Here is a 20,309-nt window from a genome sequence, read left to right as displayed (position 1 = left end):
GCCAAACAAGGTGTTACAGTGTTGGACAAAATAAATGTGCCTAACGTAATGTAGGAAACATGTTGGCAATCCAAACACATGCCAGTCGTCCCAGAATGGATAAATACACATCCTACGTGTATCTTATACCATTCTTCCTGAAGTATTTGGCAAGTTAAGCTCACGATGATGGAGGTGGATAGCGACAAAACACCTTCCTCTCCAAAGTACTGATAGGCCACAAAGACCCAATAATACAGCGCTCTAGTGACTGTGGCGACGAAGAAGGATGCGAAAATTTATCGCCATGCTTGCGAAAATATTCCTGGATTATTAAATTCGTTTGAACGGGGCTCGGTCGTCTTGAAACACAGCATCAGCATTGGGGAACAAATATTGCAGCACGAGATGGACCTAATCAGCTAAAATGGTCACATAATCCTCGGCAGTAATGTGATCTTGCAGTGTAGTCATGAGACCCATGGAATACCATAATATGACTGCCAAATCATCACCAAAACCCCCGCCATATTTCACACTTGGGTCGTAAACTCGACCAGAAGTTAGAAACCGTGTGAAGCAAGACCCCTCCGACCAAATGACTTTCTTCTATTGCTCCATAATCCACATTTTATAGTTTCGAGACCAGGTTTTCTTATTTTGTTTACTTAAATCAGTGATGAGTGGTTTTGGTTCCATTCGTGTTGTTTATGTGCTGATAGGGTTCGCAAGTGTGTCATTCTGTTCTACAGTGACTTTTGCAACTTATCTTATATTTTATCGCAGTCCTTTTCAATGAACGTCTGCAACGATCCCTCAACACACACTTTCGTGGGTTAGTGGATGATGTATTCCTGCTTTCCCTATATGCGGTATGAACCTTTGATACAGTGCCTCTTCAAACACCAAACACTTCGTGAGTACCCACTGTACGGGCACCAGCTATCTGCCCACATTAGAGTCCTCTTAGCTTCGACATAATGCACTCACAACTAACCAGAACAATGACTGACACTTGCAACGTATTGAGAACATTGTACACGTGCCACTCATGGCCAAATACAACTGCAATCTTTGGTACAATCGTCATAAATTACTAAGGTTTTTCGTTTTGTGAAGCGTATAGTTTTAAATATTTCAACATTTAAAGCAAGTTGGCAATCTTAGCGTCACTCTGAGATCCTATCAACATCTCAGTGAACGTTTGTGCAGTTTTTGTCAGAGAGTACTTCAATGCATAGAAGTATTCATCTGCGAAGAATCGAAAGTTACTATTAATTTTGTCTCTTTGGTAATCAACACAGTACACGAAGAGCAAGGGTCCAAATGCTGTTTCCTGTGACACAGCGGAAGTTTCGACGACTCTCCATGCAAGATAACATTGCATCCACTCCGTCCTTTTCAGTATCGTCTCAGACCGCATCTGAACACCAGGTTGTTTCGTCTTCCCAACTGTGGGAACCACAAATGGCTACTCGACGCACTGTACAGTTATAAGCCACTATCGCGAGGTATTACCGTGTATGCACAGTAGCCGGCTACAGTGTATTTTCTCTTAGTTAGTGTGGTGTTATTTCAAACAACGCAGTTGACATATTTCTCAACGTTGTCATGAAATGACGCATCATTTGAGACTCCGGTAGCTTAGTTTTGCAAGTTGTAGATGGAGTTATTGTAGCTGACATCAGTTTATTTTCATTTGTGGAGGAACGCAGGCGCGACTATCGTCGCTGCGGTTTATCAAACCCCACCATGGTAGTGAAATCTTTCTCTTTTCTCAAAAATGATAAACTGAAATTGTTATATAAATTGTGTTGTATGTACTGTATGAGTCGATGAGTAATAACTAAGTTGTTCATTAAGTAGTTTTTAACTGTTAACAGAAAAGTTAGGAAATATCGCTGGTGTAAGAAATTTTCGTCTGAAGCTTCAGTTGAGGGTGGGAAGAAGATATAACGCAAATGCCAAGGAAACTTCCCCTAAAAAATTTCATCACAAAGTAGGTGCTTGATATACCCTAGAACTAGATGGAAAGAAAGGAAAACTAAACATCGGTGCCACAGTGTTCCAACGCGTGACAGGTGTTTCAATCATGAAGAAGACATTGGAGGAGTATTGTTTGTTGTTAAAGTTACGTGTAAACAAATTATATATCACAACTAAAATGAGGACAATATACACTACTGGTCATTAAAATTGCTACACCACGAAAACGACGCGCTACAGACGCGAAATTTAACCGACAGGAAGAAGATGCTGTGATATGCAAATGTTTAGCTTTTCAGAGCATTCACACAAGGTTGGCACCGGTGGCGACTCCTACAACGTGCTGACGTGAGGAAAGTTTCCAACCGATTTCTCATGCACAAACAGCAGTTGACCGGCGTTGCCTGGTGAAACGTTGTTGCGATGCCTCGTGTAAGGAGGAGAAATGCGTACCATCACGTTTCCGACATTGATAAAGGTCGGATTGTAGCCTATCGCGGTTGCGGTTTATCGTATTGCGACATTGCTGCTCGCGTTTGTCGAGATCCAATGACTGTTAGCAGAATATGGAATCTGTGGATTCAGGAGGGTAATACGGAACTCCGTGCTGGATCCCAACGGCCTCGTATCACTAGCAGTCGAAATGACAGGCATCTTATCCGCATGGCTGTAACGGATCGTGCTGCCACTTCTCGATCCCTGAGTCAACAGATGGGGACGTTTGCAAGACAACAACCATCTGCACGAACAGTTCGACGACGTTTGCAGCAGCATGGACTATCGGCTCGGAGACCATGGCTGCGGTTACCCTTGACGATGGATCACAGACAGGAACGCCAGCGATGGTGTACTCAACGACGAATCTGCGTGCACGAATGGCAAAACGTCATTTCTTTCGGATGACTCCAGGTTCTGTTTACAGCATCATGATGGTCGCATCCATGTTTGGCGACATCGCGGTGAACGCACGTTGGAAGCGTGTATTCGTCATCTCCATACTTGCGTATCACCCGGCGTGATGGTATGGGGTGCTATTGGTTACACGTCTCGGTCACCTCTTGTTCGCATTGACGGCACTTTGAACAGTAGACGTTACATTTCAGATGTGTTACGACCCGTGGTTCTACCCTTCATTCGATCCCTGCGAAACTCTACATTTCAGCGGGATAATGCACGAACGCATGTTGCAGGTCCTGTACGGGCCTGTCTGCATGCAGAAAATGTTCGACTGCTGCCCTGGTCAGCACATTCTCCAGATCTCTCACCAGTTGTAGACGTCTGGTCAATGGTGGCCGAGCAACTGTCTCGTCACAGTACGTCAGTCACTACTTTTGATGAACTGTGGTATCCTGTTGAAGCTGCATGGGCAGCTTTACCTGTACACGCCATCCAAGCTCTGTTTGACTCAATGCCCAGGCGTATCAAGGCCGTTATTACGGTCAGAGGTGGTTGTTCAGGGTACTGATTTCTCAGGACCTATGCACGCAAACTGCGTGAAAATGTAATCACATGTCAGTTCTAGTATAATATCATTGTCCAATAAATACCCGTTTATCATCTGCATTTCTTCTTGGTGTAGCAATTTTAATGGCAAGTAGTGTAAGTGTTCTTGTTATTTGTCTTAGTTTATTACCAAACTTTTCAGAATCTTAAGGAAGTAATATTGTCATGGAAAAATAAAAGTTGTCAAAATTCATTAATAGTTTTTTCACCAATATTTTTTTCTGTTTCCGAATAAAAAGAATGACATGGGGTTACACAAATACCACCACGCTAATAATATTAATTTAGTTGACTACAGTAACGAAGAGTTAACATTAATTTGGCCAATTGTCAAAGGAGCTTGTGGGGAGCGGGGAAGGCAAGCCCTTGCCTCCGTTGCAGGTTGAGGAGCCGTGCTGGAGAAAGACGCTCCGCCCTCCTCCCGCAGTGTGAGCTCATTAACCGGTGTTTCTTCACGAAAGGTGGAGTCATTTAGAGAGGTTAAAATTTTTTAAGTGCTTTTTGTGATCTCAAAGAAATTGTTTCACATTTTGACACGTGTAATAAAGATCGTAACGTCAATGGTCGCGCACACATATCACAAGCATAGGGAACAAAACAGTAACATCGCAGACAACAATGACCTCCTTAGACTGTACTGTCAGCAATGTAACATTGGCTGGAACGAGAAACAAACAACCAACAGCAGAAGCCTGAAGAGACGTGTCGATCCAGATCTGCGGTGTTGATTGGCCAACTTACAGTTAGCGCACTGTAGTTCCTGCGGAACTGATCGGCCAACTTACAGTTGGCGCACTGTAGTCGCAAAGTGGCGACTCACCCTCGTAGAGCCAGTCGGGCACGCCGTTGCTGAGGACGCCGGGCACGGCGGTGTTTGTGACGCGGTAGGACTGGCCGGAGCGCGGGTGGGGCCGGTAGTAGACGTCGTAGTCGTAGACGATGACGAGGGCGTGACCGCGCGGCGCCCACGCAGCGTGCAGCAGGAAGCGCTGCTGCTGCGAGTCCTCGGAGGGCGACGTCGGTGACAGCGGGAACACGTCCCTGCGGCAAGCGGCAGGGCTTGTAGTCACATACTCGATGATCTCTAGGCAAATGTTGATGTGATTTAAAAATTATGCAGAATCGACAAGTCACTTTAAATGTAGAGACGTGCACTTTCAAAACGCCCAAATGTAGTATCCTATGATTAACATCAGTGAGCTACAATTGGAATCAGTCTATCTAGTGTGGGAAAATTAAATATAATTTTCTCATAGGCTCAGCTTTAGATAGAACAGGTGGCTGTCTTCAGATCATTGGAAAAATGGGAGGAAAATGCCGTCTGTCTACGAAGGAATCTGACTGCAAAGTACTTGTACTGCGAAATCGAGAACAGTCTAGAATATAGTAGACGTCTAGTGCTCATATAAAATAGGCCTGAGAGTGGATGTTGACCGTATAAAAGATGGGCATCATGAATGGTTACGCTTTTGTCCCAAAAGACAGCGTTACTGAGATAGTGAAGACCTGAACTGCTAGACGTAGAAAGGTAGATGACAATTGCAGGGTTCCACGCCGAACTTAAATGGTAGCCCTCGTCCCTGTTGACGAGATTGTCATGTAATCTTATTTCGACTGATTCCTTGATGACGCTCTCCCTGAAGCCACTAGCTTGTCAAAGCATTTTCGTTTCATCAAATTGGAAGGCGTGTCCCTCATCTAGGCCTGCCTCGGCCGATTTGTCCTTGTAGCCCAGCCGTACGCATCTAATGTGTTCCTGGTAGCGTTGCGAGATGCAGCGTTGGGTTTGACCAAAGTACTGAAGCCCACATTCGCACGGTATAGTGTCTAAGCTAACGCGGCAGACAGCCGGTGTCGCCCGGTCCCGCGTAGTCCCCCCCTCCCCCCTACCCCACCTCCCACCCAGCGCCGGCAGGAGGGGTGGGGGAGGGATGGCCCCCGCGCGCCGCTGACCAGCTGTATATAGATGACAGCCGCAGTCCATCGACACTTGTCGAGAAGATGATGAGAATGACACTCATCGAAACGTCGCGGATTTTTAACGCTGCCGGCCGCTGTGGCCGAGCCGTTCAAGGCGCTTCAGTCTGGAACCGCGCGACCGCTGCCTCGGGCTTGGATGTGTGTTATGTCCTTAGGTTAGTTAGGTTTAAGTAGTTCTAAGTTCCAGGGGACTGATGACCTCAGATGTTAAGTCCCATAGTGCTCAGAGCCCCTTTTTCGATACAGCTACCCGGATAGAAGCCCGAGAAGATTTCATCAGTAAATTCAGGGTGTTCGAAAATTCTCTTTACTAGTTTCTAGGACCAGTAGAGGGGGGCGTGTACGTAATATTTGAATAGGAAACCAGGTCGGGAAACCTACTGTTTCGTTTTACGATGGTTTTAATTCAGATGTGTAACGCGCCCATGTATCCTGAGGTGAAGTTAGATTTACGAGACTTCTGCAGACACAGAGGAAGATGTACTGGCCCAAGTTCTGGCCGAAGCACTAGAAACTGAAGAGACCCAAGGTGGGATGGAGTGTGTGTGCCAGAACATGTCTGTACCAACTTTGGTGGTCGACGTATCGAGCCGATGTTGTAGTGCATCTGTACTGTTCTCTATGTACACTATGCTGGGTTCCTTTTTGTTCTGGAGCAGTGTAAACACGCAATGCTTAAGTGGTGATACAAAACATGTGCTTATGTCGTAAATGGATGTTTCGTTATGTTTCCTTTCGAATTGTTATCTAATAACAGCACAGTGTCACGCCTAATTCAATTTCTCAAGCAGAAGTGGCTGAGTTAAGATCTGAACCGAAATCATCGTAGAAGGGAAACAGTACGTTTCCAGACGTGGATTCTTATTCAAAATATTATGTACTCATTCCCCTCTACAAGTCCTAGAAGTTTGCAACAGGAATTTTCTAACACCCTGTATATGGCAAACCTTTACGTAATGCTCTCGTATGGACGCTGAAGACAAAATTAGGTCAAATAGTTCAAATGGCTCTGACCACTATGGGACTTAACATCTGAGGTCATCAGTCCCCTAGAACTGAGAACTACTTAAACCTAACTAACCTAAGGACATCACACACAACCATGCCCGAGGCAGGATTCGAACCTGTGACCGCAGCGGTCGCGCTGTTTCAGACTGAAGTGCCTAGAAACCGCTCGGCCAATTCGGCCGGCGACAGAATTAGACAACATGCATTACGCACAGTGGCATTTAAGAACTCATTCTTCCTGTGCTCCATATCCCACTGGGATGGGAAGAAACCCTAATAAATAGTGCAACGGGAACTAACCTGTGTCACCTACTTCACAGCGATCATAACTGTAAATGTATGAAGGGAAGAAGGAAAAAAGTAATTCAACTGTTCATTATTTTTAAAAAATCACCATAACCGTTAATAAATATGCCCCACTGTGAGACAAAACAGTCATTACGTTCATGGAAAAATGTTTGCGGTTGTCTACGGAACAACAACACGCGCAAATAGTCAGCCACGAACGTCTTTTTTCAGGTCTTCAAAAGCGTGGAAAGTGCATGGGGAGAGATCGCCACAATTAACGCACAGCGTTACTTGACCGTTCGCAAGAACTGAAGCGCACCATCAAGTTCGAATGCCAGGTAATGTTAACGTACGGCATTATTCTGTTACAGGATAATGCCCCGCAACATGTTGCCATGGTTGTTTCGACTATGCTGCAGAAATTTCGCTGGGAATCCCTCACACATTCCCTATACAATCACGATCTCTCCCCAGGCGATTCATATTTTTGGGACACGGAAGAAAGACATTCGTCGCTGTCGATTTGCACGTCTGGGTACAATCGTGATTCCGTAGGCAAGCGCAAACATTTTTCTATGAGGGAACTGACGGCCGTGTTTCACAGTGGGATAAATGAGTTAATAGATTTGGCGCTTACGTTTGAAGTAATAAACAATCTACTTACTTTTCTCCTATTTGTATCATTTTCAGTAGGCTGCACCTTATTGTTGGTGCACAAACACCGACAAGGATAGACAGAGAAAGAAGGGGAGAGTGAAAGTGAGTGTGTGTTTGTGTGAGGGAGAGAGAGAGGAAGAGAGAGAGAGAGAGAGAGAGAGAGAGAGAGAGAAGCATGGTTAAACTGAGAGATGCAGAGACAGGCAAAGAGTGGAAGGTGGCTGTCAAAACCGACTTTCAATTTTTTTTTTTGTAGAGGTTTGTCTTGCAGTCTCGTGTAAGTGCTGCAGAGATGGTTTTCCGTGCAGTACATTTGGAAGATAATGCGTGTGGTAGGACAATATTTATTTTATGTAATCACCAGCACCCTTTTCTGATCCACTACACATCACAGAGCAATCTCTCCAAGTATGAATATGTGGCCGCATGTTTATCAACCTATCGGCGAGAGAAAAAGGGGTTCTGTCATGTTGTCTGGTAGTGTAGCGTCAATCTTGCTAACCTTCTCCAGAAAGATCTGGCAAAGAACATATTTTCGTGTCATAGCGTTCCCCGTAATTTCTCTTCGAAATATTATCATGGAGTACCGCCCCTTCTCCAGTTAGTAAGAAGATTGATCTTCGAGCCAACCGTCATTCGCTTCGCGTTTAGGACATTTGACAAAGTTTCATTCTCTGCAAACGAGAGCGTTTCCGCTCTTTCGTCTCCAGGAGCCGTTGGATACTCCCTCTTTCTTCTTCTTCTTCCTATGTTTTCTCCAAGCAGCTGGTCCGCAGGGCATGCATCGGCCACTGGTCGACACCTCAGGATCCTCACTCTTCAGCCGGACGCTGATGCAGAAAGCATGATGTTCTTCTCTTCAGTATTTCTTCCTGTCCTGGGTAGTGAGAAGAGATACTCGTTTTGGTTAGGAAACTGCTTCATTTATTTCATTAAGCATTAGGGAGTGTTTTCCTATTCGAATCGGGAAGTTCTTTTCTATCAGTTTTCGTGGATGATGTTTGAATCAGATTTCTGCTTTGTTCATGCGAAAATGGACCACCTGCTATGAGCACTAGCTTTCTACACTTGATAAACAATTGTAATCTGCTTAAGTACGCGTGAGGAAGGCTGATATGTATTTCATTCCTTGGTATAAGCAGGCTGATGATTTCGAGTAATGATCATCATGCAAAACAAGAAGTTCGTATCTGTTCGGTTTGAGTTACAGCCTTCAGCGATTAGCTCGTAATCTCGGAATTTCGTGTTTGATCGCCATATTTCGTTTTGTTCCTTCATTACTGTAGCAGAGATTTTTGCACTGCTCGACTGCCACACATGCACAGAATGAAGATAATACGTGTGTAAGGTCTGTTAATCAGCTGGATAAATAATTCCATGCAGAATGAATAATAATTTATGTAGCGATTTTCAGATATTACGGAAATTGCGAAATTTATGAAATTTAGTGTTAAAGCTTTGACTTCGAACTAAGTTCCTCTGCAGCACGGCCTCATGCTCCGGTGTGATTCGGTAGTGGTTAGTTTTCTTACTTCCTGTTGCTATTTTGTGTGTGTCTGTTTTAATATTAACGCAAGGTTATTCTCCACTTGTGCGCGGATTCCCGGCTTTCGTGTCATTACCTTCGAGGTCATTCGCACTGGTGTTGCCTTGTAATTTCATTTAAGACTGACTTCTACAAATGGGGGATTATTTAAATTATATTGTTAGTCTGATTTTAGGATATCTATCGTATGTGGGTTATCCATCACTGTAACAAATTCACAGTCTTAATCAAAGTTGCCTTTCAAATGTTTTCTTTCGTCATGAACTCCTACGTCCTCTAAATGCTCTCTCGAAACCTGTGTATTTCAAGTCAATTCCTAATAAGATTTTATGCATAATGAGTGTCTATGGAAAGTGTATTTCGTTACCGTGCAGTCGGACCGTATTTGTTGGATCTAACTATTACGAAATTTAATATTAGGGCCTTGATAAAGTTTGGAAAACATCCTTGACGGTGGACCCTGCATGCATAGTGGCTAAGCCTGAGACGAATGCTACATTAATTTACTTTCTTCCTCATTTCGACACCCCATAGGAAAGCATCAAAGTCCATGATAAATGTCAGTGTACGTCACTAGTTTTTACAGTCGTAGGTACTCCTCCGGGATTATGTGTCTCTTACAAAACGAGGCCAGATGTTACTAAACGTTTTGCTAATAGGAGTAGTAGCTTAGTGCTTGCCGATGCAAGAGAGACAAAGCAAAAGAAAGAGAGAGAGAGAGAGAGAGAGAGAGAGAGAGAGACAGACTGACAGAAAGCTACGCTAGCGTGCACGGAACGTACTCGGCTAATCGATTACATGGGAGTGGAACGCAAGTTGGGATGGTTGTGGAAAAGTGCGGTACATCCAAGTAGGAAAACCTATTCAAGATACTAGTGCGACCTTATGTAAAGTACTCTAGGCTTTAGTGTCGTCAGTAAGTGAGCATGATGCAGACTTTGAACAACATAATAAAAGGTAATAGAACAGATAAGATTATTACGAAAGTGCAGCTGAGATAATTAGGGACCTTAAATGGGAATTTCTGGGAGGAAGACGACGTTGAGCTATTGGCTATTGGAGCTCGCCCCGGTATTTTCGGGTGGCGATGATTTGGTGGATTTTGATGATGAATAACTGGCTGGCATTGCAACGATCACCGTCTAGTGCTGGAGGCGAACTTCAGAGGGCGAGTCTTCGTTGATGGTAGCCACCCGCGCTCGTAAGAAAAACCACTAAATGATAGTCTGACAAAGATCCTGAGACGAGCATCAACAGCAATAAGTGTCCACGAGAGACCAATAATTTTATAAACGCGACGTTGGTCACGCAGCACGTTGTTCGGCAAATTTAGCAAACCGAGGTTTAAGGTAGTTGCGTAACTATTTCACAGTTCTCGCGTAGGACCCCGAGAAGTAGAAGAAAGATATTATAACGTGTACAGAGGAGATAAGACAAATGCACAGTTATTATCCGATCCTCGAAGGGGTAGCCTCCTCGTGCCGTGGAAGCGGGCGTGATAGCGCTCTCGGCTATCCGGGCTGGTCGATTAGTGAATGGTATACAAGAGAAGGTCGTTAATATTGGTACGACGTACCTTCCACTGTTCTCTGCACAGCGGCTTATGTGAATATAAACTGGCCCAAAAACGTCTGACACCACTCAAATGACTTGAAACTTTTTTCTGTTCCTGAACTTCTTTCTCAGTTCTCCTTTGACCAGAGTAAATCACTGTGTAATGGAGGTGAAAATGAATCTGCTTCCCCAGTGCAGTTCAGCAGGGTGCCCTGTGTCTTCAGATGTGGTCATGATAGAAAAACAGCGAGTGACCCATCATATCTTGAGTTGGAAGTTATAGTCTAACTTCACTTTGAACCTCAGCTGTGGAAATCTACCATTGTGTGGTGGAGAGAAGAAGCGGTTGAATGCTGTGGGAAAGATTGTTTGAGAAATGAAAGATGAAAATTGTTCGAAATGGAGTGTTCGAGGCTGTGTGGAGTGAGTGGTAATTCGGGAAAAGCCTCGGGGTATTTATGTTAAATCCACAACATGCCACATCTGGTTAGTTACGACATAACCAAGTAACGACACTGGTATTCTCAAAACTGCAATCACAGTAGTGGCAGTATACCGCTTATGAACACACGTGCTCTTTGATGAAACAAATTTGCATAGTGGTGATGGTAGTCTCTAGACGAAGCATGCGCAAATAAATAAATAAAGAATTTGAGGAGCATATAAAATTAAACAACGTAATAGAAGCTAATGCAGTAATTGTTGTGAAGTATACTTACATGGTGGCGACGTCATAGATCGTATACTGCGCAAGGTAGGAGTAGCGGAAGAGCTGCGAAAAGAAAAAAATGTCTGTTTTAATTTATAAAATAAGTGCTGAGGATGAGTCCAAGAGTTATACCAACTAGAAGCTGTTTCTACCTGGCCACTGAGCACTCATGTAGGACAACTAGTCATTGAGTGCTCGTTCGTCGTGATAGAGGGTATTTTTCTCAGAAATCGGTAATTTATTGTGAAGAGGGACAACTGTAACAACACGAAAAACTATGTAAAATAAGTAATTAAAATCATTCTTCCAGTCCACCAAGAATCATCTTACCCCTAGACGGAAAATTATAATGTGAAAGTGAAAATCACACTAAAATTCTTCCTTTCGCTCATCACATTGACTCAAAAACTGCGAGTAAATTATAAGTGAATTTGGTATCACCTAACACTAACAACGTATGACAGAAGGAACGGCACCACCTACGAACTGTAACTATTACACATAGGATGTGATCTTTTTTATACCAGCAACATATATATATATTTATTTATGCATTTATTCCACTTGGCAAGACTGGGGCCATCGGGACGTCAATCAGGCATCCTCAATAACTAAACATTACAATCAGAATGGTGCGTGAACGACATTAAATAGTAATAGCAACAGTAATAGTAGTAAAGACAATATGTATAGTAGACTAATGAAAATTTAACATGTGTCAGTTGATGATAGATTTCTGGTGCATTCGATCCAAAAAAAGGCTCAGATAATCTTAGATTCTAAAATGTGAGACCTTACCTCCCGATGGAAAAGTGTTGGACGATAGATCTATATAAGTACATAATAGCATCATATATAGCCATTTGTAGTAAGGGGAATTGTGATATGCTCGTTTACGACGTCTTGATTGAAGACTGAACAGTCTATAAGGATCACTGCGACGCAAATCTAGGTCGTTTAGAACCCTATCTGTTCTTTCCGTTCGAGGACTGTCCATAAAGAGACCCAATCTCTTGCTGTGTTTCTTGACTTCTGGAAAACAGTCACTGCAGTTCTGCATTGCCAACAAATTAGCAGTTTAGTTGCTTACTAACTACTTACTAGAAAGCTAACTGAAAGACTTGTTAGCAAACAGAATGCAGTATAGTAGTAAACGAATATAAAATGCAGTAACGTATACAGGTTATCAGCGTGTAGCGGTACATTTCGATTTATTTTTTAATGACATAGGCGATTATTCAAAAAGACGGAACAGGATATCAAAAATTGATTACTTACGAACTACATTGGGTAGGAGCATAATTATAACTTTCCTGGACAGGTAAGTGGTCAGATTTCAAGGTTCAGACGGTTATGCGTTCAGTGTGGGCACTATGCGTTAACACGAAAAACATGATGTTATCCAGTTAACTTCGGATTTCGTCCTGGAACTTCGGATTTAGTTGGATAAATGAGGCTATGCGACAACTTGAGTGAAGATGAAGATACGTGACTTAGTTTGATATTGAGAAGAGAGCCAGTTTTCTAGAAGGTCTAGATCGAGAATCCTGTGACAGTGTTCTCAATGAAAAAGAATGGTTCGTAAAGTTTGTTTACAGAAACGACACAGAAGATATTAACTGTCTGTGAGTCTATTTCATATTGAATCACTGCCACAGAACTTTCACACCCCCCCCCCCCCAAAGTCTAACATTATGCCGACTTCATGCACCAAGAAAATTAAGTTGGAATCATCCGAAAAAATTAATCGTTTGGAAAAATTGTCCTGTATAACGTCCTCTAGAATTTTAGTACAAAATTCGTAGTGCTTGGTGCACTCATCAGGATGCATCATTTGCAATACCTGCGGTTTGTACGTCTTTTGATGCAAACGGTGTTCCAGAACTCGCCGCACCGTAAGTTGAGGGATTCGAAGTCCATTGCATTCTCGTTATGTGGATATTATAGGGCAAGTTTCGTAAGTTGCACCGATACGCTTGACATTTTCATCCGATGTGCATAGACGACCTGTGTTTCTCAGTTTGCAGATACATCTTCTACGAATTTTCGATTCCACTCAGAAATCTGCTTAAGACGATGCAACTTTTTATCGGTGAAATTCACGCTGCTCATGAAGAAGGGACTAATTCTGCTAACTGCAACACAATAAACAATAGTTTCTGTTCCTGCCGTCAGACTGTACAAATGGGTTTATTTCACTATCAAGATTTGGGCCTTAGACCATTTTCAAGTGATTGATGTTTAGACACAGTGAAATGCATTTTGCATCTGTGTTCCGGACACCCAATAATTACATCTCAGCTTCACTACATTTGCCAGACATGCAAGTTTCCAAGCTTTTTATGTTTTTATGCAACCTGATGAGAATATTTCGGCGACGACTTGTGTTTCACACTAGTCGGAAGATTGCTGGCATTATAACACCTGAAAACGGCCTAAGATTGAAGTTTCGATGGTAAAATGTACCTGTCCAAATATGGAAGTACCTTTTCGAAAATTTTGATGACTGTGGCTCCAGGAAAAGAGACAACCATGAGCCATCCGTGTTGTGTATCCATTTTCTACAAACATGCGCCCCTGCCTCTTTGAATTAACTGCTCAAAACTTTTAAACTTTCTCTGTGTAGAGGCATAGGAGATATATTTATATCTTTTGTGGTTTGAAAGACGTAAATTCTCGTAACCTGTTCCTTTTTAATAACCTTGTATTTCAGCCCTATGGACGTGTGTCACCTATACGTAGGGACTTCAGAAAGTAATGTAGATATCATGTCCCACATTATTATGACAACCGAACCAGACATTCCACACAAAATCCCAGCCCAAGGCGAAGGCGAAGCAATAGGCTAATACTTGGATTCCAGCAGGAAACCAAGAATTTCCAGCCAACAGACTGCCGAGCGCTAGGACCATTGTGCAAGGAAGCGGGAACATGTTCCGAGCTTCCCGGAGACATTGTTCTGTTGCGGTAGGTCACAGTATGGGATTGACAAGGCGCAGCAGCTGGAAAGGTACTCCAGGGTGAAGTACACGAGACAGTACAGTTATTGAGGGCAGTACGTTTAAATTTCACTCAGATTCACAGTGAAATTCTGGAGGTATGTGGACCAAATGTAATGTCACGTCCAGCCGTGAAATGGTACCAACAATTTGACCAAGGTCTTACAGACGTGGACGGTTGGCGATGCTCATCGGCAAGTTAAAATCCAGCACAATGCGAGTTCATTGTTTACGGCAAGCTGAAAGAGCATCTGGGAGGGGGAGCTTGGGGAGGGTGAAAGACGTTTCCCAACGATGAGGACGTTCACACGACGACTGTTGATATTTTTAAAAATATCGTGAATCCGATACATCGATATTTAAACGAATGACGCTTTCGACCGCTGATAATGTCGTAAAAAGTATCGATATATACAATACATCGACAGAAAAAATATCGACGTCCCTCACAATAAAAGTATAGGCTGCACATTGTAAATATTCTGCCAGTTTCAGAGCTGTATATTTAAGTATTAGATACTCTGCACATCAACAAGCTAGCAGCCTGCTTATCCACCTTTGAGCAACAACAGAAAGGGAAACGATGCACGTTCACTCCTGGCGATAAGCACTTTGGTAACAATGATAACTGCATGTAACTGGTACAATAAAAGGTGTCCGATGGGTCCGTCGTTCGGTTCGTCACGTATTCAATTTGTCCGGAGCACTTCATGTGGACTTCCCTGTTTTTTTTCATTTCTGCAAACGCGAGCGATATAGCATTTGTAGTGTCAAAATAGCTTGGTGAAGTTAAACGGTACAGTCTCGCCGATTACTTCAGCGTTTCCCCTCACACGTCTCCGCCCACTGCAAAGACCAATCTTGTCATTTAGATTTTTGTTCATCATTTTCAGCAACTTTTATTGAAAAACGTTGATGTGAAGAAATAGATCACTTGTTGCGTTAAAAATTGCTTTTTGACGCAACTGGTGTGCTGTTTCTTCGCAACCGAAATCTTGTTATTCCATCCCCCTCTCCCAGTGTGCGGCGGTGCGGCTCCTCTCGTCCGCTACCTGCACCTACCTGTGAACTCGCTGCACAGATCGCCGGTAGGAAGACCGAGCAGAACCTACCGTACTGCGACTCGCACTAGGCTCCCTACAACGTAACTATTCCAAGAATCGGGAGAAGGTCTTAATTTTGAATGCAGGTGTAAATACTGGCAAAACTTCGGTATATTGTGAACCTTGATAATGTACACGTTCAGCGCGAAGCCCGTGCTAATCTTAGCACAGTAATGCACAAACCCTTTCATTCACGTTAGCAAGTTTATGGTAACGTATTTTCCGGAATCTGAACAGCTGCTAAGCACGGATTGTTCTTGAATGAAAATGTTCTCCATACTATTAATTTTACCGGCGTCTAATGCACTCAAGTTTTTATTCACCGATCTGCTCAATATGCCACGGAGAATTACTGTGTGTTCTTATACACAAAATTACTTAAAAAATCCGTACTTTCTAAAAAACACACCGGAATAAATAAGCCTTCACTTTAAAACATTTTTGAAGCATGTAGCAAAACTAAAACAGGCAAATTATAATTTCCTTCGGAGCTCATCCTACACACGACCGTACCATTGAAAGGCTAGGCTCCGACTTCTTTTATACTGCTGTAAGCATTTTCTATCCCTAAGAGAAAAGACGCACGAAGAGTACTCCGTTCTGGTTGGTCAGTTTTCTATAAGGCCAATAGAAAAACATTATTCTCCCGCGTTAGTCCGCGCTTTTCATGACTAACCAATCAACAAATAATACACTTTCGAACTGTACTTTTCCCGAAATAAGTATTTAACATTCTAATACTTGGTTTATACTTTGTGTTATTAACTATTTTCATTTGCACTCGAATTAGCTTACCTTTTATCATAAACTTATTTAACATTTTATGATACAAAATTCTCCGCCGTCTCCATTTACACTCTCTAAAAGCTTTCTCACACTAGTTCGTACAGCGTTCATCTGTAGAACAATGATCTACATATTTACTTAAGACCACATCCAAGCATAATTCACTCTACTAAAAGCATATACAGAACTTTATAAACATAAATAAACAAAAAATCCTTCAAGAAATAAACAGAACAATTATCAAAAACCTTCTCTTGATCTGTTCCTTGAATGATTCTGTGCACCACTGTCCTCTAGCAGATGAAAATTAGAGCTACGTGCTCGACTGAACCCGCATCAGACAATTTGTCACTGGGCACGCATGAGTCATTCTCCCTATACACAGGCTCTAGACAGGAGTGACATACGGCGCAACACCTCAAGTGCAGTCGGGCTTCTTCTTTGTCCCACCTATACTTAAAACTGAAGAAACTGCAAAAAGGTGGGACTTTAAGGAGATGGGACCTGGATAAACTGAAAGAACCAGAGGTTGTACAGAGTTTCAGGGAGAGCATAAGGGAACAATTGACACTAATGGGGGAAATAAATACATTAGAAGAAAAATGGGTAGCTCTGAGGGATGAAATAGTGAAGGCCCTCAGACTTCAAGAAGGATATAATTATTCCAATCCCAAAGAAAGCAGGTGTTGACAGTTGTGAAAATACCGAACTATCAGTTTAATAAGTCACAGCTGCAAAATACTAACGCGAATTCTTTACAGACGAATGGAAAAACTGATAGAAGCCGACCTCGGGGAAATCAGTTTGGACTACGCAGAAAAATTTGGAACACCTGAGGCAATACTGACCCTACGACTTATCTTAGAAGAAAGATTAAGGAAAGGCAAACCTACGTTTCTAGCATTTGTAAACTTAGAGAAAGCTTTTGACAATGTTGATTGGAATACTCTCTTTGAAATTGTGAAGGTGGCTGGGATAAAATACGGGGAGCGAAAGGCTATTTACAATTTGTACAGAAACCAGATGGCAGTGATAAGAGTCGAGGGGTATGAAAGGGAAGCAGTGGTTGGGAAGGGAGTAAGACAGGGTTGTAGCTTATCCCCGATGTTATTCAATCTGTATATTGAGCAAGCAGTGAAGGAAACAAAAAGAAAAATTCGGAGTAGGTATTAAAATCCATGGAGAAGAAATAAAATCTTTGAGGTTCGCCGATGACATTGTAATTCTGTGAGAGACAGCAAAGGACTTGGAAGAGCAGTTGAACGGAATGGACAGTGTCTTGAAAGGAGGATATAAGATGAACATCAACAAAAGCAAAACGAGGATAATGGAACACATTCGAATTAAGTTGAGTGATGCTGAGGGAATTAGATTAGGAAATGAGACACTTAAAGTAGTAAAGGAGTTTTGCTATTTGGGGAGCAAAATAACTGATGATGGTCGAAGTAGAGAGGATATAAAATGTAGAATAGCAATGGCGAGGAAAGCGTTTCTGAAGAAGAAAAATTTGTTAACATCGAGTATAGATTTAAATGTCAGGAAGTCGTTTCTGAAAGTATTTGTATGGCGTGTAGCCATGTATGGAAGTGAAACGTGGACGATAAATAGTTTAGACAAGAAGAGAATAGAAGCTTTCGAAATGTGGTGCTACAGAAGAATGCTGAAGATTAGATGGGTAGATCACATAACTAATGAGGAGGTATTGAATAGAATTGGAGAGAAGAGGAGCTTGTGGCACAACTTGACTAGAAGAAGGGATCGGTTGGTAGGACATATTCTGAGACATCGAGGGATCACCAATTTAGTACTGGGGGGCAGCGTGGAAGGTAAAAATTGTAGAGGGAGACCAAGAGATGAACACACTAAGCAGTTTGAGAAGGATGTTGGCTGCAGTAGGAGATGAAGAAGCTTGCACGGGATAGAGTAGCATGGAGAGCTGCATCAAACCAGTCTCAGGACTGAAGACCACAACAACAACATATTTGCTTGACACAGTCAAAGAGTAAGACTGGACGTGATGCAAGCTCAAAAAGTAGTAGGACTAGTTCACACAGTGAAATTAAAATTATGCTCTACTACAATTTCAAAAGATCAGTTTCAAGTATTTATCGAATATTGTTAAAAAGATATAACATAGAATAAAAATGTTGGAACTCGAGATTGTTATATCGATATCGATATATCGATAAATGGGGACGTAAGATATAGTATCGATAAATTTCGGGACGTTCACTCACATGTTCTGGAATGGCTCCGTGACTAACGAACACATAAACGTATATCGTCGAGAAATTTACCAGTTGGTGGAACGTTCCGACTACTGCTTTGCCGGCCGAAGTGGCGAAGTGGTTCTAGGCGATAAAGTCTGGAACCGCGCGACCGCTACGGTTGCAGGTTCGAATCCTGCCTCGGGCATGGATGAGTGTGATGTCCTTATGTTAGTTAGGTTTAAGTAGTTCTAAGTGCTAGGGGACTGATGACCTCAGAAGTTAAGTCCCATAGTGATCAGGGCCATTTGAACCATTTGAACCGACTACTGTTTACAGAAACTTAGTGTTTAATGTGAAAAAAGGTTGGTGCAAGGTATCTATGTTAGTTTGAAGCAGTCAATAATAGTTACTTGGCCTTCCATAATAACGTACAACTTACTTTTTGTAATGCTCTCGTACGAGCAAGTACAGGATAATGTTTACGCAGCATCAACAGATTGATGGATTTTAGTTTCGTTCTTAACAATTTTTGCAATGATATATGTTCATATTTGTATTGTTGTACCTTAAAATATTTTTCGACATCAAAATAAAATATGCGGAGAGTGCACAGCGTTAGAAACGGCTGGTCGCTGGGGATTAAACTGTAAGCTTAGATTAGACGAATTTTTCATTTATGAATACATATTCAGGAGGTCCTCGTGGATGTGAAATATGTCTATTTCTTATGTGATACCAGTTCGAAAAATAATGTAATAACAATAATTGTAAGAGTACATTCACTACATCAACTGTCTCTTTTTAAAAATTCGTCTGCGGAGTGAAAGGTGTTGTTACAAGTAAGATTTTTAGACTCTTCCTAAACTGAACTTTGTATGTAGCTAAACTGTTTATGATTCCTGGAAAGTTATTGAAAACATGTATTCGTGAATTACGGACACGTTATTATACTAAAGTAAGTCGCTTTAACATTTTATGTAGCTTGTTTTTGTTTCCAGTACTGATTTTGTGAGCCGGCCGAAGTGGCCGTGCGGTTCTAGGCGCTGCAGTGTGGAACCGCAAGACCGCTACGGTCGCAGGATCGAATGCTGCCTCGGGCATGGATGTGTGTGATGTCTTTAGGTTAGTTAGGTTTAACTAGTTCTAAGTTCTAGGGGACTAATGACCTCAGAAGTTGAGTCCCATAGTGCTCAGAGCCATTTTTTGAACTGATTTTGTAACTGAGCTGTTTGTTGGATAAAAGGATATATTACTTAAAGGAAGTTTCATTAAGGAATATGTAATTGACAAGCAGTACTTAGGTATAAACAGTTCCTTTAACAGCTTCTCTATAGCATGTCCATCAACTTCACACCACAAAGAAAGATTTTTTTTTTACTTGAAGACTCACCGCAAAATTAATGTCATTATGACGTTAAGGAATAGAAGTAATGAAAGTAAGCGAAGTATGTCAGATATTTTATTTTTCTGTAATCTATATTTAATAAAATTCGCATTACAAATAGAGTTCATTAGGCTTGTCAATAGTTCTCAGGTATGCTCCTCCCTATTGAATTTATTATCAAGTTCTAATCCCACGAATTTAACGCTGTCAGTCTCTTCAATCTGTGTTTCTTCGTACTTTACGCATATGCTGGGTGGAAACGTATTCTGAATGTACTAAACTTTCATTAATTTCTGTGTTCTTTGAGTCATTTATCTAGATACAAGAGCAAACGAAGTGTTGCACACGAATTGGCAAGAATGTAGCACATAATATTTTAACTTAATTTCGAATGTGTTAATATAACTAAGTTCTGAACTCCAGGTAGTGAGTTTCTGACAGCAAGTTAGTTACAAATTATTTGTTATTCCCATGGAAATGTTGTTAACGAACTACCAGCATGCTGGACTGGTTTTTTGTTCTACTAAAAATGTTATTAGCTGTCCTTTTTACAACTATACTTGACTTGCTGTTTACTGCAATAGTGGTTTCATCTATAGACAAGAAGCTCTGCGTCT

General features: G+C 42.0%; 1 protein-coding gene across 1 annotated transcript in view; it reads right to left on the bottom strand.

Annotated features, from left to right (window-relative positions):
- Positions 1-20,309, bottom strand: part of LOC124619958 (dipeptidyl aminopeptidase-like protein 6) — a gene marked incomplete at its 5' end in the record, with an annotated part of 439,288 nt that overhangs the window by 132,527 nt on the left and 286,452 nt on the right. The window contains 2 exons of the mRNA XM_047146621.1: positions 4,289-4,509; positions 11,221-11,273. Coding sequence (XP_047002577.1) covers positions 4,289-4,509; positions 11,221-11,273 — 274 coding nt within the window. The remainder of the gene's footprint in view (positions 1-4,288; positions 4,510-11,220; positions 11,274-20,309) is intronic.

Source organism: Schistocerca americana, chromosome 6, assembly GCF_021461395.2.
Source record: "Schistocerca americana isolate TAMUIC-IGC-003095 chromosome 6, iqSchAmer2.1, whole genome shotgun sequence".
NCBI lineage: Eukaryota > Metazoa > Arthropoda > Insecta > Orthoptera > Acrididae > Schistocerca > Schistocerca americana.
The sequence above is the reverse complement of the archived record's forward strand: the minus strand, read 5'-3'. Positions and strand labels throughout refer to the sequence as shown.